The sequence below is a fragment of the Chrysemys picta genome, chromosome 3, assembly GCF_011386835.1.
Source record: "Chrysemys picta bellii isolate R12L10 chromosome 3, ASM1138683v2, whole genome shotgun sequence".
In the NCBI taxonomy this organism is placed as follows: Eukaryota; Metazoa; Chordata; order Testudines; family Emydidae; genus Chrysemys; species Chrysemys picta.
The window spans coordinates 167989294-168017248 of NC_088793.1; the positions used below are offsets into that span (position 1 = coordinate 167989294).

At 43.3% G+C, this 27955-nt stretch overlaps 1 protein-coding gene across 5 annotated transcripts in view; it reads left to right on the top strand.

Moving 5' to 3' along the window:
* KCNH1 (potassium voltage-gated channel subfamily H member 1) overlaps positions 1-27955 on the top strand; it is a 330953-nt gene that overhangs the window by 154840 nt on the left and 148158 nt on the right. For all 5 annotated transcript variants that reach the window (XR_010599908.1, XM_065589522.1, XM_065589524.1 and 2 more), the window contains one exon: positions 23620-23819. Coding sequence is in view for 4 of the 5 variants with exons in the window: in XM_065589522.1 (XP_065445594.1) it covers positions 23620-23819 (200 nt within the window). In the remaining variant the exon portion in view is untranslated. The remainder of the gene's footprint in view (positions 1-23619; positions 23820-27955) is intronic.

Sequence of the window (27955 nt, forward strand, 5' to 3'; positions counted from 1 at the left end):
CTTAATCTTGGCTACACAGATCTATTATCTGAAGCCCTCTGCTGTCGTTTTGTGGCCTTCTCCTCTGCATGAAAACCTGTTTCTTGGGCTTTTCATGAGCAAAGTGATTGGAGCCTTTGTATTCTTGTTCCATGTGATCTTCTCTAGCCGATCACAGTCTATATGTGTTTCTTGTACTGTTCCCTTGGCTTGAGCTAAAGTGTTCGTTCCTGTTGTCTTTTTGTTTTGTCCCTGAAACGTTATCCCTTTGAGGAAGTTAAAATATGTTTGGGAAAAAATTACAACTTTATTTGCTTTTAAAAAAAAATTCAAAATGAGCAATTTCAGTTTATTTCTGAAGGCAGTATTCTCCTTGTGCTATCATTATTTCAGCCAGTAGACTTCTCTGTTTTGACCACGTAGTCCAAAGCAGAGAGAAACCGCTAGCGCCATGATCATATATTGCTGACACGCTTTTCAAATACAGCTTTTAGGGAGGCTCATTAACCACATCCTGCTTTCCTCCACCTGAATGGGCGTCATAACTGGTGCCATGGAAGCTAAGGTGGGCAAAGGGAAAGCTTATTCCAGAGGCACTGGGAAAGGCAAAAAGGATTGACCCCTTACCTCTGCAGTGCCAAAAAATAAAGCAAGTATCTGGGGAAAGCTGCATGGGATGGAGCACTGGACGTGGAGTCAGGAGACCTGGGTTCAGTTCCCAGCTCTGCCACAGACCTGCAGTGTGACCTTAGGCAAATCACTTCTCCTCTCTGTGCTTCCGCTTCCTGTCCCACCTTTCATGCCTTGTCTTGTAAGCTCTTTGGGACAGAGCCTCTCTGTGTGTGTTCTATAGAAGGCCCAGCACAAGGAGACTTCCCTCTTGGGGCCCCTAGGTGTTACTGTCATACAAATACTAAGCATGTTAGAGTGTCTTTCCTTGACTTACGTATTCCCGTTGAATGGATACAAAATTGCATATAGAGCCTGGGGGCCACGAGAGGTTTCAGAGCATTGTTTGACTGCCATTGAGCTTTGTTTCTTACATTGCTTATGCCACCTTTTCGTCTTTCTTCTCCCTCTGGGGAACACGCTGTCAGCATCAAACTTAGGCATCACTTCTATACAGCTGATGCACAACATTACCTCTCTGCTAACTCGTTCCCTTAGCCCACATCCTCCCATACAGCTGCCTGTCTGAATTCTGCCAGTTCCTGCTTCACCATAACTTCGTGCTACTGAATACTCTAAAGTCCTTTCAGCTGCATGTTTCTCACTTAGTTCAGTGCACCTGAACTTAGGTCCTAGGGCTAGAAACCTTGGGGTCCATCTCCCCTCTCCACTAGAGCTGGTTGGGAATTCTTCCGCTAAACAGTCTTTTGTCACAAAATGCTGATTTGTCAAAACTAAAACTTCGCAGAAACATACCAGTTTGGGCTAAACTTTTGTTGGGAAGAGAGCTCAGGTGCAGGGTATATGAGAGAGATGGGGAGAGACTGACTCCACAATAGTCCAGAGGGTAGGGCCTCACCTAGCATGTGGGAACCCAAGTTCAAGTCACTGATGTGCCTGATTCAGAGCAGGAACTCAAATCCCAGGTGAATTCCCTACCCACTGGGCTACTGGTTATTTTGGGTTGTGGGGTGGGGGTCCCAAAATGTGTTGCACCAAAACAGTCTGTTTCATCCAGAGGCAGAGCAAAACTTTTCACTAAACAAAATTCTTATTTTCCAGCAAACCCTAGTGCCTACTTCCATACCACTCCTTTATCTTTAACTCTGCTTTTCCACACCTTTGCAAACTGGCCAGCGTTTCTTTCCCTTGACCATGCTTCTACCAAAATCTTTATTCATACTTCATTCGGAGTTAAGTTTTGCAGTTATTGTTTTTCTAGAAATCTTAGGAACTTAGGCTGAGATGTTCAAATTAATGGGAGCATCCAAATTCCCTAGGTGTCTTTGAAAATCTCAGCCATAGATGTTCTATGTGTTTGGGTTCCATATGATCCATGCCTGTTCTTTCCTTTTCCCCTGAGCTTCTAACCTGACCTAGCTTCTCCTTCCTCCTGACACCCAGTCTTCCCTCTTTTATCCCACTACCCCCTCCAGTTCTCCAGCTTCTCTCTCCCCTGACCGGTGAAGATTCTGCCAGTTCCTCCTACCATCCAATTTACTTATGACTCCCTCCCAAGTGTTAGGATCCTATATTGAGATTAAGAAGGTGTGGCAGCTTCTCTGCTGTGTATGGTGAGTTGGTGATTTAAATTTTGAAGGCTGTCTGATGCAGAGAGATGGCTGAATCACTGAATCCCATGACAGATTTCTGAAACTCAGGAGGCAGATAAAGGAGTATTGAGTAGAAAAGTGGAAGTGGTTGGGGAGACAGAGGACTATTGAGGGTCAGGAAGAAAGCCAGGGGAGTAGTAGTAAGAGATGGCCAGATGAAGCCAGTGGGATCTGATCATTAAAGGAGGGCAAGGTAGGTAGATGGGCTATCGGGGAGTCAGAGAGAGATGGAACTCAAAACCACAATAACCAGAATCTAACCCCTGAATGTCAGCAAACATGTACATCCCTAGGGTGCTTAAGGATAACCCCAAACGGCACTCATGCCCAAACAATGTTGCTAATTCACAGGTAGCATACTGATGACTGGCAGAAAAAAAACATGCTTTGAATGGAAAATATCCTCAGGAATATCAAATGATCTTGGATTATTTAAAATGTTTTCCTACTGCTGCCTGTATTCTGACTGATTACAACAGATCGAAGCTGAGACTGCTGTCCAGAGTCACTAATATGTGACAGCAAATATTCACTATTAACAGCCACAATTTTTGAGTTATCATAAGGCATTCCAACTGCATTAGACTCCTTCCTAAAAAGAAGAGAGGAATGTAGACATGAGGATGCACAACCTATTAACGGTTCTTTAGCATCATATTGTCAGCCCTCAAAACATGAACAGGCAGATTTATTGCCATAAACTGTTAAGTGCTAAAATGTGTTTCTGCATTTTTATGACTTTATAATTTGATAACTTCAGTGCCACTAAATGACATGAAATATATTTGCCACAGTGATTTGCCCAACTCATGCTGTTACGTTTGTCAATTACAGTGTGAAGTGTAAGTTCTTAATATTACTTCTAATGACTGTAAGAAACTTGGGATAACATTATGGAATTCTGTTGAAGGGATGATGTGCATGGCAAGGGAGTGCAGAAGGCAATACACTGCCTAAATAGGTGATTAAATGCTGATGCAAGGCGAAGACGGTTTTAAACTGCAACAACTCGTGTTTTGAATATGCTCCGTCATGAACATTCTACTAAGTCTACTAAGAATAAAGACAGAAATTTCCCTAGTTACAGTGGTGGCCTCAGAATTGAGGCTAGACTCAGTATTACAGCAGCAGGGTAATGGAGGATTTGGACAGGCAGGGCATCAAACTTTGCAGTCTAGATTCATAAATTTTTAGGCTGGAAGGGACCATTGTGCTCATCCGGTCTCACCTTCTACAGGCCACAGAATTTCACTTAACATACTGGACTCCGTGCAGGAATTACTATTACTGAACTAGAACATACTGTTTAGATCTACTCATTCACTTCTTTGTCCTCCCAACTTTATCTCCCCAAACCAATATCCCAAATCTGGAAGGCTTGCAAGTAGGAGTTTATTATATTACTTTTGGCTATATGAATTTTCATAGACATCCTTCTGTGACCTGCAATTTTCATAATCTATAGTAGTTGGTTGTTTAGTGACTTCGTGCATTTTCATAAATGTTAGGTGGTTTTTGTTAGATCTACTACATCTGGCCCCAGGAACTTGCCAACTAAGACAAGCACAGAGAGCTAAGTAACCCTCTTGTTTATTCGATGGCTGAGTTGCTTCTTGCTCTGGCACCCTGTACTGCCCCCCCGCTAGGGATCTTGATATGTACATATTCTCTCTGGGGATTAGGCATGGAACATGCACAATTACATCACACATTACAATTTCTATGCATGTATGCAGTGCTGTAGCTTGTCTTTCCCAGGATATTAGAGAGGTGGGTGAGGTATAGGGTTGCCAACTTTCTAATCACACAAAATCGAACACCCTTTCCCCGAGGCCCTGCCCCCCACTCACTACATTCCCTTTCCCTCGGTGGCTTGCTCTCCCCCACCCTCACTCACTTTCACTGGGCAGGGGGTTGGGGTGTGGGAGGGGGTGAGGGCTCTAACTGGGGGTGTGAGCTCTGGAGTGGGGCCAGAAATGAGGGATTCAGGGTGAGGGAGGGGGCTCTGGGCAGGGGCAGGGAGTTGCAGTGCAGGAGGGGGTACAGGCTCTGGGCTGGGGGTGTGGGGTCTGGTTGGGGCCAGGGATGAGGGGTTTGGGTTGCAGGAAGGGGCTTCAGGCTGGGGGGTGGGGCTGATGAATTCAGAGCGTGGGAGGGGTTGGGGTGCAGTACGGGGTATGGGCTCTGGGCTGGGGTTGCGAGCTCTCAGGTGGGGCTGGGGATGAGGAGGTTCAGGTGTGTGTGGGGGCTCGGGGGGGGCACAGGCTTACAGGGTGCGGGGGCAGGAGGCTCTGCACACTCTCTCACCTGTAGGCACTGGCCCTCCCCAACTCCCATTGGCCGTGGTTCCCAGCCAATGGGAGTGCGGAGCTGACGCTTGGGGCGGGGGCAGCACGTGGAGCCCCGTGCCTCCCTGCCTAGGAACCGGACCAGCTGGCTGATTCCGAGGCGCAGAGCAGTACCAGGACATGTAGGGATTAGCCTGCCTTAGCCCTGCAGCACTGCCAACCGGACTTTTAACGGCCTGGTCGGTGGTGCTGACTGGAGCTGCCAGTGTTCCTTTTGGACCAGGCATTCCGGTTGAAAACTGGACACCTGGCAACCCTAGTGAGGTAATCTCTTTTATTGGACCAACTTCTGTTGGTGAGAGAAACAAGCTTACACAGAGCTCTTCTTCAGGTCAGAAGAAGAAGCTGAAGAAGAAAGTACTGAAGAAGAGCTCTGTGTAAGCTTGAAAGCTTGTCTCTCTCACCAACAGAAGTTGGTCCAATAAAAGATATTACCTCATACACCATGTCTTTCCAATTTCAATGCACAGCATTAACATACATTTGTCAACATGTGCCCTAATGCAGTTGTTAGTCCCCGATCCTGCAGACACGTAAGCATTTGCTTACCTTTATTACCATAAGTAGTCCCATTGACGTCAAGTAGTAAAGTTAAGCATGTGTGTAAGTGTTTGCAGGATCAGATCCTTCATGTCAAAACAGACAGAAGCAACTGTCCATTACTTCCAAGGCAAGGATACAATCCATTTCACTGTTCTACAGTGGAATCGTTCCCTCCTGCACAACAATGCACAGTTTGTCCTTTAAAACCCAAAGCAGACGATTCTGGTTCCTTTTTTTCCCTCAAGTGCCCCAAGCATCATTGCTAATTTGACTTTCACTCTTCAGTACACCACACTACCAAAAGAAGCCACCCAACATGGTTGTCTGTCAACTCTGACATCTTTCCATCTTATATTTTTGTACGCATCGCATGCAGCTGTTGATTTTAGGCTGTGAGTACAGCTAATGGTAATGTGTGTGGGATGATTGTGACTCATATAAACGTCATTTGAATGACTGGGTCTTTTCAACTACTGCAGATGAATCTTGAAAAGGGGAATGTCTTTTTTATCTCCATCGAATTCACTGGCTTACTAGCCATGTTGAAAATGTTCGTCAATCTTAATTGGGTCATTCTATATGTTAAAATGCGTAGTGGCTTTGCTTATTTGCTTTCGGAATGTATTTAAAATGAATCTTCAGCCTTTTCCACTGAGAGACTGAAGAGAACACCAAAAGGTTTCAAAGAGAGATGGTTGTTATGTTCTCCAATAGGCCTCATGTTTGTTGGGAAGTTATTTGTAAACATCCTCCAGAATATGAACATTTATATTCACTACAATCTGGGGGGGGAAGGAGGAGGAGTATGTATGCATGATGACAGGACTTGTGGTCACTTGGTGCATGCTACAGGGCATCCTGGAGCACTGCAGTATCCCTAGGAGTCTGCCTTACCAAGGCAGGACAGCAGCATGCTTATTATTGTAAAGTCCGGGCAGAGGTTTCAGAGGCCCAGCTGGCAAAGCCTCTCTGAACTGAGACAGTCAGTACAGCTAAATCTGGTTAGGGGAAGAAGCTTTGACTTCACTGGCACAAAAGCATGGGTCTTTTTACACCAGAATAATGTATAATGGTTATCTCACTGTAGAATCCTACGTGGAGACAAGGCACTTGTAATTTTTACAGTGAGCTAGTTATAAGGCCAGGTCATCACTAATATTGCCTGCCTCCCCTCACTGGTGGTCGATATGGCTTTGTTTACCTCATGGTAAGACTGGAGTGCCTTGTCTCTACTGTGATTTTACAGTAGGACGGTGAACATGTGTTACTCTGAGGTGAAAACACACTTTCTTGTCAATGAAGACAAAGTCAAAGCCTGAAAGAGACTGGGAAATTCCTAGCCCAGAGACCGACAAGGATTTGCTGACTGGGTGCCAAGTCGGGTTGTTGTGGAGGCATTAGAGCTGGGTTTTATATTGTTTGTTTGGTATTTAGATTGCTATGCTGCCTGGAAGGAATGTGGCCAAAGCCTTTGCAGACGTGAGTTATTCTGGTTTCCCAGAACCCTGTAAAAAATCAGAAACAAGAGAGAGTGTTTTTATTTTATTTTATTTTATTTTATTTGCTTAATTGAAGCCTGCTGTGAATTCTCTGTTCAGCTGCTCTGATTCTGGTCCTGCCACAACATGTAAAATCCACAAATGCTACTCATGAGACAATTATGAGACTATTCATGGATATATACGTAATGGCAGATATACTGTACTTATTAAAATAAATAAATAGTTACAATGCCAAGTATGTGCGTGAAAAACTGAACAAAATCACATATATGGGCTGATTAGGTAGCAACAAAGACCAGGTCAGAGTTGAAAGGGAATCAATTATCTAAAACACACACAAGCAGTCAGTCAGGAATCACTCATAAATGAAATTAGACTAAGGGAAAAGTATTTGTTTTGTTGCTGTCCTTATTGAATGGGGACAATCCATTTACTTTCACTGAAAACTGGTAAAATCTTTTGAGTTCCTAAGCAGTCAGGGCTTTCCAATTTAATGGCTTTATTTTCACCTTTTTCACTGACAGCCAGTATTGCTTGTATGTTTCCTACGTCAAGTTCACATAGTTCAGTTTGAGAATTTGAAATTTTTAATTATCTCTTTGTGAGATTTCAATTTATCCAGTTAAGTGCAAAGTCCCCAACTCAGCAAAGCACATCCTTAATTTTAAGCACATGCTTATGTGCTTTGCAGAAGAGGGATGGGATTATTCATATGTTCAAAGTTACACAGGTGCTTAAGTGCATTGCTAAATTGGGGCTTGAGCTCAACAGGTAATGAGTATCTGTAACTCCTTAAATAAAATAGTGGGTGTTCAGTATGTCTCAGAATAGGACTATAGGAAACTGCTCATTGAAAATATTGGTTAAGTAACAGTCAGCATGGATTTGTCAAGAACAAATCATGTCAAACCAACCAAATAGCTTTCTTTGACAGGGTAACAAGCCTTGTGAATGGGGGGAGGCGGTAGACATGGTATATCTTGACTTTAATAAAGCTTTTGATACTGTCTCGCACGACCTTCTCATAAATAAACTAGGGAAATGCAACGTAGATGGAGCTACTATAAGAAGGGTGCAAAACTGGTTGGAAAACCGTTCCCAGAGAGTAGTTATCAGTGGTTCACAGTCATGCTGGAAGGGCATAACGAGTGGGGTCCTGCAGGGATCAGTTCTGGGTCTGGTTCTGTTCAATATCTTCATCAATGAGTTAGATAATGGCATAGAGAGTACACATAAAGTTTGCAGACGATACCAAGCTGGGAGGGGTTGCAAATGCTTTTGACGACAGGATTAAAATTAAAAATGATCTGGATAAACTGGAGAAATGGTCTGAAGTAAATAGGATAAAATTCAATAAGGACAAATGCAAAGTACTCCACTTAGGAAGGAACAATCAGTTGCACACATACAAAATGGGAAATGACTGTCTTGGAAGGAATACTATGGAAAGGGATCTGGGGGTCATAGTGGACCCCAAGCTAAATAAAATAAAAAAAAGAGCTAACATCATTCTGGGATGTATTAGCAGGAGTGTTGTAAGCAAGACATGAGAAGTAATTCTTCTGCTCTACTCTGCACTGATTAGGCCTCAGCTGGAGTACTGTGTCCAGTTCTGGGTGCCACATTTCAGGAAAGATGTGGACAAACTGGAGAAAGTCCAAAGAAGAGGAACAAAAATGAGTAAAGGTCTAGAAAACATGACATCTGAGGGAAGACTGAAAAAATTGGGTTTGTTTACAGGGCTTTGGAGCTGTGCTCCGGCTCCACTCCAGCTCCAGGCAAAAACCTGCAGCTCCACTGCTCTGGAGCTGCTCCACGCTCCAGCTCTGGGCTCTGCTCCAAAGCCCTGTTTGTTTATTCTGGAAAAGAGAAGACTGAGAGGGGACATGATTACAGTTTTCAAGTACATAAAAGGTTGTTACAAAATGGAGGGAGACATTTTTTTCATAACCTCTGAGGATAGGACAAGAATCAATGGCCTTAAATTGCAGCAAGGGAGATTTATGTTGGCCATTAGGAAAAACTTCCTAACTGTCGGTGGTTAAGCACTGGAATAAATTGCCTAGGGAGGTTGTGGAATCTCCGTCATTGGAGATTTTTAAGAGCAGGTTAGACAAACACGTGTCAGGAATGGTCTAGATAATACTTAGTCCTGCTGTAATTGCAGGGGACTGGACTACATGACCTCGCAGGTCCCTTTCAGTCCTATGATTCTATGAAGAACTGCACCTGATCTGGCAGTGGGAGTGGACGGAATCCTCCACCTCACAGTAAAAAGTCAGCATCCAGCAGGGCTGGATCCTTAGAAAGAGACCTGTTGTAAAACACTGTAAGCTTGCTCCTTTAAGATGAGGTAAATCAATGAAATGAGGTCTAGACCAGTTATTAAATAGTAGAATTAATGTGTAATTCTGCATTTTACACTATGGAGTGAATGTTTGAGCAATGCAGAGTGACTGACTCTTATGACTCTAGTTACTGAACTATACCTCAGGGATGAAGGAAAAGCTGCAAAAACTTTACTACATTTAAGCAATAAGGGAGAGGCTCAAGCTGCAAAATTCAGGTTCATTTCTTAACTCCCAAACACCTCTGGATCTGGGTAGTAAACATGGTGCACAAAGATATCTGGGGCACAAAACAAAAACACTAACACAATCCCACAGATTGTATTTGATGGAGAAAGCTAGAGAGTTTTAAAAAAAAATGAGTTAAAAGACACTAATGCCTTTCCCTGAATCCTTCTACCAATTTTTCTGTTTTACAATCACACGTTCCTATTTTTTTAAAATGTTTTTCTCTCTCCTCCTGCTTTTGTGGAAAAACTCACATAAACCACAGGGGAAATTGACTATGTAGACGAAACCGCAAAACTGATTATACACAGAGTATTGTCAAATTCAAAAAGTAAACTGCAAACAAAGAATGTTTGTTTTCTTTAATATTTGTTGTTGTTAGAGGTGTGACTTGTAACAATATAGGCCAAAAAAAACAAACTGTTCAGACAGAAGTTTGATTTGGTGATATCCCTCTATTTCAGTCAAACTTGATGGATATAGCAGACTTCAGAACAAAAGCGTTAGTATTTGGCACAAATCAGCAAAACCTAGCATTAGTATCTGGAGATTTAATTTAGGTCAGGTAATTGAAAATGGTCCATGCATTATTCTGTAAAAGAAAAATGATGCCCTTAAATGACTCAGTTGTCATTTAAATGGTGATCTGTTCATTAGCACTGGGAAATGAAATGGAAATCCACTTTAATTTTCAAGACAATTTCATTTTGATTGTCCATAAAATTCTACAAAACAGTACAATAGTGCCCCTTCTTTCTAAATTGCAGGGGATTTAATCAGATCTTCTACCACTTTAATAATTCTCTCCATGATTAAATCTGCTAGTGAATACATTGAGCTAAATTCATCCCTGTTGTCAGTAAAATTATTCCAGCGGTGAACCTGCCCTATTGTCCTTGGAATGCCACGTTCTCAGATATTGTTTCAGAAAGCTTTTGATGCCAAATATTTGTTCAGGTCTCATGGCATTGAATAAAGGGGCAATCTGATTGGCAAATAAAGCCAACTAACTTTTCATCTGAGCTGGAATTTGGCCTCGCCAGAAAGATTAACAGCTCTGCCCTTATGAAAAGTATCAAGGAGTTTCTAATGACCATGAGTGGTTAGGACCTCTCTCTTGCATTTTATCCAAAAGACCCACACCTGTCTATTGGGAAGTCTCCTTCTCCTGCTGTGACCTATCTTGCGCCTTCCCATTGATAGGGAAAGCCTAGAGATGCAGCACCCACAGGGACAGAGCAAAGACTTCCTGATGTACAAGCAATAAGCGGAGAAGGACCTACAGCATGGAAGAGTGGGGCAATCTTTGGTGCCTGGAGGATTCAGAATAGAGAAGTGGGAGCTTGGGAAGTGAGGGAGGGTGCTCATTCAGGAGACAGAAAGGGAAGGGAGAGAGGATGGGTGGCATGACTGATGGCAAGGAAGAGAGAGATGGTAGCTGAGTTTTCTCTTGTTTTAAAGGTTATGACACTTATATGTGCTCCTGTACAAGATGCACTTTTCATTGGTCTCACTCTCATAATGTACGAGTATAGTTTATTCCATGGAGGTGCAAATTGGCTGATTATCTTGTGTGCCCTAATTTACAGTCTTTAAGGTGGGAACACACAACTCTTGCAGCGGCACTCCTTGGTTGGGGAATCTATTTCCTGTCGACATTCAAATGCACTTTGTCTGTCACAGGGTTTAGAATTAATTGGAAGAGACATAGGTTTGCTTCTGCTCCTTGTAAGTGTGCCTAGAGTAATATCTTGGAGACACTCTATTGCAGAAAGCACCCCAGCGTTCTCCAAAGGATGCTCTGTAAATGCTACTTGTTCTTCTTGGGATGTGTAGTTGTTGATTTTTTTTTTTGCCTTTCTTCTACCAGGATGCACAAATGAAGATGTCCAAGGTCATAGGTCAGATTATTTCTTCTGTTTGCACCAGCGTGGGCAGTGGTGCTGGAACAATTTTTATAATGAGGGTGCTGAGGTGGAAACCATGTATTGTGTTTTTGTTATGACTGCTTCAAGCCAGGGGGTGCAGGAGCACCCCTAGTTCCAGCCTCACTGGCAGAGGGGACCTGGATAGAGTGTGTTACCTCTGTGGTATCACCTCCTTTTTCTGGGCCCTGCAAAAGTCCCCCTTTCTCTCCTCACACCATGCATATGTTGCAGGGATTAGGCTGTTTGAGGATGATCTTTTAGGTAGTCTAATTACAGAAAGACTTCACATATCCACACGTTACCAGTACACAAATGGAAACCCTTGTCTCTAGAGAGATGCATAGAAGTCTGTTTTACATAATATGCTACAGAGCATTGACTAATGTAACGTGTTTTCATGCTTAATTGTACTGCACACAAACCTTTGGTGAGTACAGCTCCAGCTTGCTAACAGTACCTCTTGTGTCAGGGACAGGGCCGGCTCTGGCTTTTTTGCCGCCCTAGGCAAAAAAGCCCCCCGCCGCCCGTCCCCCCCCTCCAGCGCGGCAGGGGAAGGCGCCGAGCCCGGCCACTGGCCCACAATCCCCGACCAGCCAGAGCGCCGGGGGGAGGGCGGCAAGCCCGGCCGGGGCTCTCTGCTCTCCCTGGCGGCCAGAGCGCCGGGGGGGAAGGCGGCGAGCCCAGCCGGGGTCCCGCTGCGCCGCCCCCCTCCAGGCGCCGCCCCAAGCACATGCTTGGTGGGCTGGTGCCTGGAGCCGGCCCTGGTCAGGGAGGTAGTGTATCTCCCTACTTTTTTGCTTCACTGCATCATGACTGAAATCAAGCCAGATCTTGCAGTGTGTTCTGTGTTGGGCACACATGGAGCTCATTGCAAGACTGATGCCTTAGGCCCTGATCCTCCTAAGACTTGTGCAGGTGCTTAATTGTATGCACTGTGAGCAGTCCTGTGGAAGTCCTTTGGGTTATTCCAAGTCCATACAGTTAAGCACATGCACATGTTTTTGCAGGATTGAGGCCTTAGGGATGCTGAGGCATGAACCCTGTTGTTTTTACTTGTTTTGTGAGGCACCTAGTGCACTTTTGGATGCTGTAAAATAATGTTGTCCTTTTGGCCTGAGTGGTTAGCCAGGACCTAACCACTGTTAGGTGGTTAGTTCTGGGCCTTGTAGGGTTGAAAAATCAGTGATATGAGTCAGGTGTATTCTTGGTATAATCTTGTGAATTTACAAAAAATAGACACACAATCCTATTTCGCTGAACACAGAAGAAACTAACAGCAGGCAGTTTCCATGCTCAGAAATCCCCAAATCTGTCATGCCAATGAGTTCTGTGCCCCAAATCCTCTGTTTCCTTTTCAGGATCATGTTCACAACTGCTTCCTAGGGTTCTCTGCCTCCAGCTCACACACAGTCTACAACCCATCTCCTAGCCCCCATGGGTATGTCTACCCTGCATACCCATGTTAGCTTTAATTTATCCAGCATGGGTAACAATAGCAGTGTAGAGGTGGTGGCATGGGCTAGCAACCAGAGCACCTCCCCGAGGTCCTTAGCGATATATCCGTACTACAGCTGGGACTGTGCTTCCCAGCCTGGGCAGACAGACAAGTGTTTGCTTCGCTCAAGCTAATGCACAAAATGGTAGTGTGGATGCTGTGGCACAGGTCGTGGCTGGGAGCCTGCACTGCGCTACCCTGAGGGTGGAGGTGGGACACCGGCACCGCAGCATGTCAGGTATGGGACAATGCTGGATGGCCATCCGGGGGTGTGGGCTGGGGGAAGGCTCAATCCCTCCCCATCCCCTGATTGTCTGCATGACGTCGGGTGGGCAGAGGTGCTGGGGCTGTCCAGAGCCGCTGTCTCGTGGCTGAGCTCCCTGGAGGGGAACGTGTAGGAGTGACCATCCCAGCCCTGTAAGAAGGAGCCCTGGCCGAGTGTGATGTGTTGCATGGCGTTTGTGCCCAGTAGTACCATTGGTGGAGCTCCCGCGGGGTGTGTGGAGCACAGGGCTGGAGATGGGGCAGGGAATGCAGGACACCCAGAGTCCAGCAGGGGTCAGGAGCCGAGGCCTGGGGTGGGGCAGCAGTGTGAGTTGCTGGCTTCGGACCTGACCCAAACCTGACAGGACCCACCAGATTACAAGTGTTAGGGTTGGGTCAGGTATGAAAACAAATGGACAGGCTTGGGTCAGGTTCAGATTGGCTGGGATCTAGTTGAGTTCAGATCAGGTATAAAAATTCGGCCCAAGTATACTTCTACCATGTGGTTTCTTGCCTTGGGTGGTCCCCACAGATCCTAGCTGTTTTTACTACATAAAAGGGAATGATTGCTCCTTCCCTTGACCTTGAGAGAGAGAGAGCGTGCTTGGTCTATGATCGTCTTTGGATCTAAGACCCACCTGCTGGCAGCCATTAGCACCTTTCAGCATAAAAATGATTAATGCTAAACTATAGCTGTCAAAGCATATAATAAACATGGTATATTTTGTGAGGCTATTTTAATTGCTAATGCAAAACCTCCAGTCCTTTGCCGTGTTTCTTCTAGTGATTATTGTAAATTAGTGAGGTTCTGCTGTACCCGGTTAGAACTAGCTCATGGCACTGAAGTGAAGGGCTGCCTCCCCTCTTGTACAAAATGCCCTGGGATCCTTAATGATCTATCTATGATAGATATGTAAAGATCTTGGTTTTAGCTCCCATCCAAAATGCAGGTGCTTCAAGAACACAATGCACTGCAAGGCCTTGGGCATTGGCTCAGTACTGGCTCAGAGGAAAGAGTGCCACTTACTGAATCACCAGTGCCATGTCTGGAGAAAGGTGGCAGACTAGTATTAGATCTGTGTCTCTTGGCTTTGATTCACATTGGTTTTAATCGGGACTTTTGTGCATTTTGAGTTTGCGTGGGTTCCTACACTCTGATTTGTCTCTCTTTTTCTTGCTCATTTGAACCCATTGAGTGGAAGCAAGACCAAACTTGAGATTTTAGTTGAGCTCTGTGCACTGCACAAGTGTTGTAGCAGTTGCTCTTCTGAGCCAGTCAAAGTTGTTAAAAACAAAATCACAAGTTTTTTGAAGCCAAGTTTCTTGCTTAGGTAGAGACATCAAAATTCAATATTGTTGAAAGGCTTCAGGTTCCAAAATGTTTTTCCCAAAACTCATCTGACTTTTTTCCATATTAAACCTGAAACTAGTAGAATTTTAAATGGTTTCAGGGTTTTTTGGGTGAAAGATAGTTATTTGGCAAAGTGCCATCTTGTCTGCAGTACCAGCCACCCCGATTCTGTGTCTTCAGAAATGTGTGTGAGGAAAGAGTTATTGGTATCTGTGCTTGGGAGGGTCTCAGTCCTGTGCTTCTACCCAACTGCACTCCTTGTAGCCCGTTTTAAGGTGCACAGGTGTTTCAACCTCTCTATCCCTTGCTTCTTTTTTAAGTGGCTTCTCAGAGCAGCTGTTCCCTTGTTTGAATCCTTGTTCATGCTACCCACGCTTTCAATAGATTGCATTGCTGCTTTCTTTGAAGTCAGGAAAAGGGAGAAAAAAACAACTACTGTTGCTCTGGGGTTTTTTCCAGACCTTATCAGCTATATTTTTACCAGGTGCATAAACTTTACTGACAATCCTCCTGCAAAGCAGCTGTTTTCATTGGTGAGGGAGTGCAGTGTGCTTCTGCTGTTCCATTAGTTATCAGCAGAGGGCACTTTACCCGTAGAACACACAACTATGAGTGAACTCATAGGGGCCTTAACTCAGACTGCAGCATACTTTGCTCCAGTCTCTTGCCCTCCCTCTAAGGAGGAACACAGCTTCTCTTCCCCCATCAAAAGAGGCTTCTCATAATCATAAGGGCCTACCTTGGATTTCCACTTCTGCTGCTGCTGACCCTATGCTTCAAACTCTCTCAATTAATGGCAATGGGACAGTTCCTCTCTACCCCTGCCTCAGCTAATGCTGCAACTTACTTCTCCATGGTGGGTTTCCAGCCTGAGGTTGAGATTGTGAACTGACAGTGGAGTGAGGTGGGACAGCCCATAAGTGTATGCAGGGTGGGGGGGAGTGTGGAGAGACAGGAAAGATGGGATGCCTCCCAGTGATTGGAATTCCCTCTTCTACACAGTTCCCAGTAGTGGTTTCCCTTAACCTTGGAAACAGGCAGTTTTCCAAGATGTGAATGCAGGAATTCATGTACGGTAGACTGATTACATCATAGCTAATATAATTCCTTTTCTCACCAAGTGAAAATATTAGGGTAATTATGGAATAAAATATGTTGGTTGAGTAAGTTTAATCAACCATTTAACCAACCGCCCCATGTTTCTCCGTAAATTGTTTTAATTTTGGTTTGCTTAGCTAAAGAATAGACCCGAGAATTATGTATTTATAGGTTTTATTAATCAGAATTTAAAGATATATTTTCAGAAAAAAATATTTTAGTGTGAAATCTTACCACAAAGTATTAAATTAAACCTTAGTAAATCAATTTTATCACAAAGCCATAAACCTAACAATTCTGGGGAGCTGATAATCGGGACCCATTTAGAACTATAGATTTTTAAGAAAGGTCCTTATTAATTTTTCAGTCAAGCTTATATTGCTCAAAAGTTATTGAGCTGTCAGTGACAGTTCAACCAAAAGTGATTCTAAAATTAGAAATTTAAACAATTACTTACTGAAATGTCAGCTCTCAGTTTGAAATTCCTCCCCAGATCATAATTTGTAGCCAACCCTTTCCCTTTCACACATGCACACAAATATCACACGTTTGCATTTAATGATTCCAAACTACTTCTGGTTTATTTGGGAACTCCCAGTAGGAATAACCATAAGTAATCTGTAATCATCATCTTGATTAGCTACAAGATCACATGTTATCCTAATCATATGTTAAAAACAATCAGCCTGTTCACTTACATTCATACATTCATTAATTTCAGCTTCTTTCTCTTTAGCTGATAAGATGTTAATTTTGTGTGACATCACAAATGCGTTATCTGAATAATCGTTAGACTGTAATTGCTTTAGGCATGCTTGCTTTTTTTTTCCAGCTAATTTTTCATTGCATTCAGTGTCCTGTTAGAAATCATGTTTTGCTGAATTAGTGTAATGAATCTTCCAGTCTCAGCATGCACTCAACCATTTATTGAATTAAAATTATTTGTAGTAATCTAGGATGAAACTTGTTCATGAAACATACATTACAAGCCAGTAAACAACTTAAATGTATAAACTCTTTGAAAAGTATCCAACATAGAACAACCTAGTCAATCAACATGAGTCTTTGTTACTTATCAAGTGGAACTGTTGTGTAGCTAGATCCTCCAGCTCACTTCGAGAATTCTCAACTGCTGGTTTTTTGAGACAGGTAGAAAGTTCAGTTCCATGTAGAATTGTAAGGTTGTTGGGAGGGTTTTCACTACTGGACATTGGTATAATTTGTTGCTGTATAGTTTGTATGAATATAATCTGTACATGCGCAAGAGCTTGGGATGAGTGCATGATCATAATCAGTCTGATGATTCATCTTGGGAAACATGCACAGCATTCAGATCTGTAATTGTGAAGACTGAGAGGCTCGCAATTACTTTAAACAGAAACTTCTGTCTTTTACAGTTTTGAAATCAAACCCTAAAGAGGGGTCTCTCACTTTGGTATCCATATACATACATTTCTCGTGGAGTTATTTATTTTTACACTTGTTAGATCATTAGAAATTACAAATTATTAGGTGACCTCTGCAACCTGTGCCTGACCTTCATGACTCATTTGTGCGAGTAATTGGCTGTAGAAATTACTGTGCGTTTATCTTTGATGTTATTAAAATACTGGTTTAAATGAGGTGACACGGACTGAATAGTTAATAGGTTGCCACATTGTTGGGGGCAATGTGTTTTACTTTTGTCAGAGAAAATGTAACTGGCAGACAAAAAGCCGTTCTGTCCTGTTTGACAGTTCTGTGTGTGAAATGACATTTGCTGAGAGAACTCGGTTTGTTTGCTGTCCAGTCTGGTTGGTGCAGATATAGATGAATAGTATAGGTAACCCTTCTACCAGGTGGAGTTGGCAGTAGCAGTGGCCAAGTTCAATATCTAAGGGTTCCTCTTAAAAATATAAAACAGAAGTGTCTTGAGCCTCCCCCCCTCGCCCCCCAGTAATCTGGAGAAACCTAAAACCACCCCTGGGCGCCTCTAAGAGGCAACACTTCCCCACTCACAAGCACTGAGTCTGCGTATAATGAAAGAGAACTTTTGTTAAATGGGAATGGGAACCAAGCATTAATTTGGGAAACGCCTCAACCGTGTTCAAAAGCATGTGACCATAAGCAAACCTGACCCCACAGTGCTTTGGGCAGTGTCCTTTGCTTCAGTGTCCAATGAACAAATGTCCCTTTTACGCATCAGTCCTCTCTCCCTCTGCTGTGCCCCACTCAGTTAGCGGTCCTTGGTTAGTGAAGACCCAGAGTTCAGAAGTGTGTTCACAGGGTTACCTCCCCCACTGGGGCGGGGTGGGTGGGAGGGGCGGGAGGTGTCGAGCAATGCCTCAGCAACTGGCTCTCTGCTGCCACTGCTGGCCACCATCTCTCTGCTGTTGCTGCTGCTGGCTGCGGCTCTCTGCTGCCACCAGCCGCCAAGGCTTGCTGCTCCCACGAAATCACATTCTGAAGTTCTGCTACCTAACCCAGCTCTTAGTGATTTCAGCAGGTAGTGGGGAACTTCACGGCCAGTGCAGTCTCTGTGTTGTCTTTCACTGTCCCCACGCAAGATCTAAGGCTAGTCTTCTAGAACTGGTCAGCAGTGTTGTCAGCGCTAGCAATCCCCAACCAGAAACAAAGAGACTCAATTGAGTCTAATCAGCTCTGTCATTAAACACTGGAGAGGAACAGGTCAAATGGTGTCTAGGACTCTTTAGGCAGAGTCTACACCATTAGGTAGGAACGCCTGTCCCCACTCACTCATCTTCGCTGGGATTTGACACCCCTACCCTCTGGTTAGCAAGTGAGGTTCAGTTTAGTGTGACCCCCCTCAACCAGGACATGCTAGTTCTGCTGCCCATTACTTGTACAATAACAACATTTCATTACCCCTGCACTCAAATCCTAGAGTGATTTGCCACCCATAACCAGCCAAAATTGATCATTTTGACAAAGTTGCGCACCTGGGCTGGGTAAGTGTGTCTGTGCAAACATGGTCTTCCCCCAGCTTATCACTAGCTGTCAGGGGAAAGCTCATTCAGACCCTGCTTACATCTGGAAGGTGGATGTCACTGATGCTTCTCCTTCGTTCATATGTGGAGATGGCTGCTCAGGTCGTGATCCTGTAATTGATCTGCACAGAAAACTCTTATTGTGACACACTGGGCCAGATTCACTCCTGTGCTGATGCAGGCGAGAGGATGGAGGGGAGGCAGCTTGTGCCTCCCATTCAGGGCTGTTGCGGACTAGTTCAGACCTTGGTGCAGGCTGGGGAAGCCCCTCGGGGCTGTCCTAACTGCTGTCTCTTTATAGGCCACTGCTGGGCTGTCGATCCACCCTGACCACACCGCCTCTTGCTCAGATCCATCTCCTCCTTCCTCTGCCCCACCTCCATTCAGCCCTAAATGGGCTATTGCGGAGGTGATGCAGAGCTGGCACAAAACAGCCGTAGAGCAACAGTACATCAGGCTCAGTGCCTCCAGAGAGCTTCCCCTGGACCACCAATACAGGGCAGCAGCTTAATGCCAACATTTAGCCTGCAATTTAGGGTTACCAATTTTGATTGGACGTATTCCTGGAGGTTTCATCACATGACATAATCTTTAATCAAAGAGTAATTGCTGGAGGCTCTGGGACAATCCTGGACGGTTGGCAAACCCTACTGCAATTTAGTGTTTGAGCAGTAACATTCAATTTGAAAACAGGAGTTTGTTTTGCCACCCAGTTCTTTGAAAGCGAAGAATTTTGATTCTGAATTCCTTCTGTGGCTTTGAACATCTTATTATGGATTCATTTCATTATTCTTGTAGAAAGAAGTGAAGATATGCAACTAGCTATCCTCTGCAGAAACATTACGGGTCAATATGCAATATGCTAATGTTATCCCCCCGTACAGACTGAAATAATCCTCATCCTTTCTGTGTCCATTTAATCCTAATAAAATGGTTAACTAATGATAAATTAAGATTTGGAGTGTTTTTTAATAAGAAATTCATGTATGCGGCAATAATTTCCCTTGGCAAGGTAATTGTAATATCGGAGCATAGTGGCTGCAATTAGCAATTGAAATTGCTGTTAAATTGCACACACGTACTAATCAAAATGAAGTATTGGGTGTTGTTTTTCACCAGACTTCACATTGCTTGATTTTCTTGGACAATAACTCGGAGACATCGGGTTCAATTTACCCGTCGCGGCAGAGGGGTTGTGAATTCCTACTCCCTGAGCCAGCCGGAGTCACTGCTCCATAGGTGACAATAGACAGCGTTTGCTCCAGTAAAGGCCCGCCAATGAAAGCCGTCCAGAAGGTACTGAATCCATAGCTAACCTTGCTGACTGCCATGCCCCCTCCCTACTCAGTGCTGCCCATTTTGGGGATTGCATTGGCTAGCTGAAGGCTACCCAGTGGAAGAGGGTTTATAGATTCCTTGGGCTGTCACAGATTCCTTCCAGGTGGACTTTCCACTGCTGGATGCCCTGTGTTCAGGATTACGCCAGATAAGCCAGCAAAAGTCAGAGTTGAATCTAGGCCGTGATATTTAGCGTCCAGGTAGCAGAAGAGCATCTAGAAGGAAAAAGGTGATAGTGTTTAAATAGAAAATCTGCTGATTAAATTGCTTTTATATTAAATGTATTGATAAAAGCATTTCTTCATCTTTCTCCATGAGATGTGGTATTTGCATCCCGCAGGCTTTTAGGTACCGTTTAGCCCATGCAAACCTTAATGCTACAAATAAATAGGAAATCATTTGTACACCACCAGGCAAAATCCATATAAAAATTATTCTTCTTGACTGTTTGCATAATATATTGTGCAGCAGCACAAGCTGAAATCTTGATTTTGATTGGTGGAAGAAAAGCCATTTAAGAACTACATGAAGGGGCAAATCCTGCCCATTGTTCACAGCTGTGAAGAGCCTTTAACAGCAGCAGCAGCAGAAGGGTGGGAAAGGATTTGAAGAGCTCGTGCAGGAGGTCTGCACCTCCAGGGTCTGCACAGCTCCAATCACGGTCTTCTGTATCCCTATGCAGAGGGAGCGGAGGAGTAGAGGCATGCCTGGAGAAGGAGGAATGGAGCCTTTGAATCTTCCTTCTCTTTTAGAAGAGGCATGAGCATCTACTGCAACTCCCATGCAGCCACTTTGTGCTAAGCCCATTTGCCTGGATGTAGTGCAAAGGCTGGGTCTATGAAAGCTGAGATGGACCAGAACATTGTATCTGGACATGAGATGATAGCCAAATTTGAGGGTTGAATCTCTCTCTTTAGTGGGCTTATTAGGGAAGTGTGAATCTGCACTTTAAACACTCACATTTCAGGGATTTTGGATCCATGATTTTGGCTGGGCTCCTTTTTATATAGATATAAAGTTTGGATTCAGATCTGGAGTTAGATCTGTTTTTGATTTGGGCCTATCACTGCAAGGACTTTTTTTTTTTCTAGGTCCATTCTGTACCTGAGTCAGCTTGGGTAGGGCTTGGCTTTGCCACACTAAAGGTAAATAGAACCCAGAGCCACCTTTTCTCTTCCTTTCAGCATTAAGTGCTTGCTGGGACAGACATAATCATACCTCTGGTGTCATAGCATAACTCTACCTTAAAAAAAACACCCAGTAGTCCTATTTGCCATATTTTGTGGGATACCTTCTGCTGCTTGCATTGGCTTTAAAATATTTATGTATTTCTACCACCAGCAGAGAAATCAAGTGATAGGTGTTGGCTCTCAACAACTGGTTATAGTGCATGAAACAATGCAATTGGATATTGATTAGCTATCCTATTTAAAATGATATATTTTGTTTGCTTCCCCTAGTTGTGTTGTGCCTTATGATTTTACAACATAATGTAGTGTAATACAATGTAAAGTAATTATCGTAGGTGTAAAACCCAACATGTAACATATCCGGGGGGGAAATTGGATTTGTTACCTACTATTAATTTCATTGATGGCAAAACCTCATTCTGATGGGGGCAAAGATTGACCAGAAAGTTGTTAACTTTCCTCCTTTAGGAAATGTGAAAAGAATGAGGGGAAAATACTACTAACACGAGGCCAAATGCCCTAAGTCCTCCTTCAGTGTTCATTCAATGCAAATTCAGGCAGAACTCCCAATGGTTCGTAGGTTATAAAACTGAAGGGATTGCTGTAATCCTTTAGTCTTACCTCCTAAATATCACAGGCCATAGACTTCCCTGAATTTCTGTTTGAACTAGAGCAGATCTTTCAGAAAAACATCAGATCTTGATTTTAAAATTGCCAGAGATGAAGAATCCACCAGAGTCCTTGGTAAGTTGTTCCAATAGCTTGTAACTAGAGTGGGACAAAAAAATTGATTTTTCAGTTTGGACCAAAAATTTGTTTTGTTTCTGGTTGACCCAAAAAACAATTTTTTTTTCTTGCTGAAATGAACTACCCTGCCACCCCCCGAAGTCCCAAATTTTATTCAATCTGATCCGAAACATGTTTTTATATTTGGGGTGATTTTTACCCTTTGTGTTAAATCTATCTAAATTTCTAAATTAAATGTTTCGAAACAAAGTTGAAACATTTCTCTTAGAAAATGTTGCAACAAACCATTTTGACTTTTTTGAAAAGAAAAACTCCCTCATTTTTTCTGCCCAAATCATTTGCCGAATTCAACCTGAATTTTGTGACCAGAAACTGCATTTTTCAGCAAATAAGTTGCTCATTGAATTTTTTTTGCACCGCTCTATTAATTATCTGCATTGTTAAGCATTTTGTCTTAATTTGTCTAAATTTGTCTAGCTTCAACTTCCTGCCATTGGATTGTGCTATACCTTTGTCTGCTAGACTGAAGAGCCCATTATCAAAGTTTTGGAGGTACTGAGTGTGATCAAGTTACCCCTTGACTTTAATGGAAGGGTTTGTCAGCATAAGGACGAAATAAAAACTGATGAGGAATTGGTCCAAGGGGTTGGCCCAAGGTCCAACCAGCTCTTGGTTATCTGATTTTAAAAGCTGGCCTTCCTGTTTTTCTTTTTTTTATGGTGTTCTGCTACACTTGCTCTATGTGATTAAGTTAGCAAATATATGTATTTTAATAGGGTTATGTAATAGTTATGTTGGGCAAAATCCTGAAGACCTTTCTCAGCTTTTAAGCAGTGCTTATACTAAGGCACTATGGATCCCAGGAGAGGTGTGATTTGAGTTGAAACTGAGTAAGGTCCTCAGGATTTGGCCCATGAATACATAAATAATTTATTGAACTCTGATACTTATCAAAAGTGCCCCTGGACACTGTATACAGTGGTGACTGAAGTAGGGAGAGTGGTCCAGTTACATTCCCCTAGCACCAGCTCCCTATCCATCTGTCCAGAAGGGTAGGTGGAAAATGGGCAAGCTGGTTCAAGGAGAAAGGATTTATGAGTTCTGAAAATGGTTATGCATCCTCAAGGAGGCAGTTCCACGCATGGGCATATCCGCCTGAGAAGGCCCTGCCTTGGACTAAATCCAGATTGGACCTACTCCTCTGGTCTCAATGGCCTAAAGAGATCATAGAATATCAGGGTTGGAAGGGACCTCAGGAGGTCATCTAGTCCAACCCCCTGCTCAAAGCAGGACCAATCCCCAGACAGATTTTTGCCCCAGATCCCTAAATGGCCCCCTCAAGGATTAAACTCACAACCCTGGGTTTAGCAGGCCAATGCTCAAACCACTGAGCTATCCCTCCCCCTCCTGAAGTCTTCTCTCTTGTGCTTTGATGCATTGTTGTTGTCACGCTGAGGTGGATAATGATGGCTCGACTGACTACTGTAGTAATGCAGTTAAAGCTGGGAAATCTGTCACTGATGGCATTTTAACACAGAAGCAATAGACCATAGATGAAATTTTGAACTATTTACTATCAAACTATTTGTCTTAACATTCTTTTATCTTACATTTTGTTTTTATATGGTTTTTGATGCTACTAAATTGTTTGATGGACAAAGACAAATGTATAGAATATGTTTTGGTAATTCCCTTTCACTTCCCAATGCTCACCATCATAAATTATACAGCCATCCTGAATTTGTAGTGCTACAAGTGACCCAGAAATGTTTGTATTTGTGTGTTATAAGATTTTACCAGCCTAACTTGGGTGAAGTGATCACATACACTTCTGTGGACCTGACATTACTGTTGCCCTTGGATATATGGACACACAGACATTGTGAGAGGGCAGACAAACCAACACAACATATTATTACGTAGTTCTCCAGTCTGCTGCTCTTTGAGACTTTAGGAAAATACCTACCTTACTTTTTTTCTTTTGTTTACAGCACTTCTGTATGCAACCATTTTTGGTAACGTGACAACCATCTTTCAGCAAATGTATGCCAACACAAACCGGTACCATGAAATGCTGAACAGCGTCCGGGACTTCCTTAAACTCTACCAAGTGCCCAAAGGTCTGAGCGAACGTGTGATGGACTATATCGTTTCCACTTGGTCAATGTCCAGGGGGATAGATACTGAAAAGGTGAGAGAATACAACCTGAAGGAAACATATCGCTTACTGAAAGCTCTTCCAAGCTTGCAAACCATTTAATCCCCAATGTTGATATTTTTAGCTGTTGAATTATTGGGATGCCAAGATTACATCGAACAAACAACATTTGCATTGATGGTAATAGGTTTTATAGTCTTGTAGGGCTAGAGCAGTGGTTCTCAAACGTTTGTACTGGTGACCCCTTTCACATAGCAAGCCTCTTAGTGCGACCCCGCTTATAAATTAAAAACACTTTTTTATATATTTAACACCATTATAAATGCTGGAGGCAAAGTGGGGTCTGGGGTGGGGGCTGACAGCTTGTGACTCCCCCATGTAATAACCTTGTGACCCCCTGAGGGGGTCCCGACCCCCAGTTTGAGAACCCCTGGGCTAGACTGTGCGCTGATCAAGTCTGAGTATCCAGGGGGACAGGGCACAGGCAGCCTTGCCTTCCTTTTCACCCTCCGTGCCAGGGCCAGGCACAATTGCAGTTTCTGTACTCCTAGGGTGTCGGGGTTGGTCATATCTGGGCCCTAAGGAATGCATGCCACCCAAAAGGAGGTTGGGAGGAAACAAGATCATACTGCTCGGATGAGCTGCCTGACCTCAGAGAGAGGCACATGTTGCAACTGTGGTTCTGTGCAGAGTCTGCTCCTGTCACATATTAATAGGGGTATTGATTACCATGTAGACATTCAGGGTATAGGTTATTAATATAGGTTAGCTATTCTTGTAATAAGATAGTTTGGGATCTTCCTTTTAGTAGGGGAATATTCTCATCTTAATTCATTGGATTTACAGGCACAACTCCCTTTGTGTGTATTGAGATAACATACACCTTCACCAAAACAAAAACATTTCTCTTCAGTCCCTTCATATTAGGTGCCTACTTTTCTAGAGATGGATATTGTTTTCCTTTTGTTAACAGAGAAATGAGCCTGGTGCGTGTTCCAGGGCTATTAATTCAGGAAATTACAACAACGTTCCCATCACCAGCCTTCTGGTTGGTTGTTTAATTTATTGTTCAAAATGGTGGATGATGTAATTTAAAAACAAACAAACTTATTGCTCTCTAGCACTTAAAACGTTGTTAGAGATGGGCTGAGCAGATGCAGCCTGGAAATGGTTGCCTGGAGTCCCATAGGAAGACGGGACTGTTTGACTTCCTGATGGGGCTCTTTAGCATTGCTTTCTGCCATCTGGATCCCAGAGTGCAACTCGAGGGGGTATTGTCCAGAACAGCAGTTCTCCAGGAGGAATGATATTGCAGTGCTGGATGTACTGATCAGCAGCGGCACTGATCATATCCTCACAAATACTGCTTTTTGTGGCCTTCAGGGAAGGATGTAAAGCCACCTGGGAATATACCTACGGAGGAATATAACCTGGAAAGGATGGTCAGGGGACACCCAGGGCACACAGTACAGTGGAATGCTCCAGCAACAAAAAGTAATCTGCATGTAAAAATATTTGCGATTCATCCCTGGCTTCCCTTGCTTAAAACGGAAATACTAGATACGTACTGCTGGGAATGCCTTTGGAGATAGCAAGACTCAAATTAAATCACATCTGATTCATTTCACTTTCTAGAATTATTTTAATATGAAAAGTCTCCAATTATCAGAATCTCAAAGAGCATATGATGTAGCTTTCAGTAACTGACACTTTGGAAGCATAAGCGCCAATATTTATGGCTATAAAACCAAAAAAAAAATCAGCCTCAACATTTATAACAAGGACTAACAAATATACCACTGACTAATGGTTGTACCAGTCCATAAATTCTCAAGTCTGAGCTCCATTGACTTTTGCATTCATCCACAACTTCCAGAATGCTGCATAATGAATAAAACATGGTATCACTTCCACATGCCTGCACAGCTGCCATTGTTAGTGTGTAATATAATGTAACCCGCTACAGGTAACACAAATATTTAAAGGTGAACTTATCCTCAGAATCAATCTTTGTAATATGGTGCTTGAACTGGTGCTGATTGTGCGTAAGTCTGGGGATGAATAACCAACTAAAAGCAAAGGCAAGCCTTCAGGTTTTGCAAATGTCATTCTAATCAAGTTTAACCAGGAACCAGTGGCAAACACTAACTAATCCATGATGATCCATATTTGGCTTCTTTGTGATATTCATACTGATGAAAGGCTACTACAGTCCTAGGAATTCTCATAGGCATCAAGGGTTACCTATAGTGGGTTTAACATATTTGAAAATCTGAAGGCAATCCCCCAAACTTCTCTAAAATGGGAGTGAGAAATACAATAATCTCCTATTCAATAGGGGGAGCCAGAAGCATTTTGGATGAGAGTTTCATAAAATCATTGTCTCCTCCTTCCAACACCAAGGTTGGGTAGGGCCAAAGTTATGAGAGGATTCCATCCACTTCTGTTTTGAGCTGTCATTGGACCCTGTAGGTGAGTTTCCTGGATGGCTTCATATACCATGTTATACCACTATCTCCGTGGATGTCTGCTGCCTCTCTCTCCATGCATTATTTCCATACAGAACAATTTTATGCAGGCAGTATGGGGTCATTTTAGCAACATTGCCAAACCACTGTAGTTGGCACCTTTTTGATGATTGTAGTCACTCGCTGTACTTTTAGTCTTCTATGGATGTCATCATTTCTTTAGCCTGTCTAACCTTGTCATACCTGGATATGGTGCAAGCAACTCATTTCAGATATTTGCAGCTCTTGCTCCAGATGCTTTATCAGTACCCATGTTTCATAACCATGAAGTAATATGGGTACACTGAGCACTGTATATAAACTAGTTTTAGCTGTCATGGACATGGTGAGTTAAGGTTCCAAACATTTATATTCAGGCAAGTGAACATTCTCCTGGCAGTAGCTATCCACTTGTCAATGTTGTCTTCATAGTGGTTGTCATACCTTATGATGGAATCTAAGTAGCAGAAACTCTCTACTTGTTCAATGTCGACACTGTTAATGATGAGTTTAGGCTGTTCCTTGATTTTTCATGTTTCAATTAGTTTGGTCTTTTGTTTGATTTTAATCTCCATTCTGTGGCTGTTGTGTATAGGTTAGTTGCGGCTTCTTGGTTATATTCCTCCGTAGGCCTTACCATTATGATATTGTTTGCAAAGTCAAGGTGCTTGACATTTGTCCTAATATCCTGTGGCCTCCACCAATGTTATTCAGGGAACTGGACAAGAAATTTTCTAAGAATAGAGCAAAAAGTATGGGACTGAATATGCATACCTGTTGGACAACAGTTTTCGCTTCAAACCACTTGGTCAGCTCACCACCATCAGTAATGCTGGTTTATATTGTATGCCTTCATAAAGTCATCGTTAGCAAAATCAGAGGTTTTCCTGCAATTGCCCCACTTATAACAGCACCGGAAAATATGTATGTGACAATAAGATAATTGGGAAGTGTGTGTGCGCACACACACTTCCTAGGCTAATCTCTGAATGGCGAGTTTCTGCAAATATGGTACGTATGTGTGAACATAAACATTCCAAGTGTAAATTGGGTAAGTGTACAGCTAACTACCTCATTTGTGTGTGTCCAAGCCAAATGGTGTTCCCTCACTCCTAATGTGGGAATGTAGAGCCTGAAAAGTTGCAGAACTACTGCATCCTATAGTAGCATGGCCCCTTGGGGGTGGGACTAGAAAACTTAAAGCTTTAGAGGATCTGCAACAGATCCGCTTGCCTCCAGACTAGGGAGCCATGGTAGTTAAGGGGACTCTTACAGTGGCTATCGATTAGTTTTCTTCTGGCGCACTGCACTCTTGGTTGTAGAATTCCATCCCTCCAGCTCTGTAGAGCAGAGGTCTCCAAACTTTTTTGATCGCGCACCTCCTGCCGCGCACCACCAAGGATCCTCTTGCACACGCCCTGGGATGTGCGCACCCCACTTTGGAGACCACTGCTGTAGAGGACTCATGAGCAAAGCCTGGTACCTAGGCTTTGGCCAGTGATAGAAGATTTGACCCTGGAGGCATATTTGCATACACAAATAAGAAGCTGTGTGCAGGGCTGCATGCATAGTTAACATGCCATATAGATGTCTGTCTTTGAAAATATGGGCCTTGGAACTCTAGTTTTGTACCATGGTGGTCCCTTATTATAGTCTCTGGTC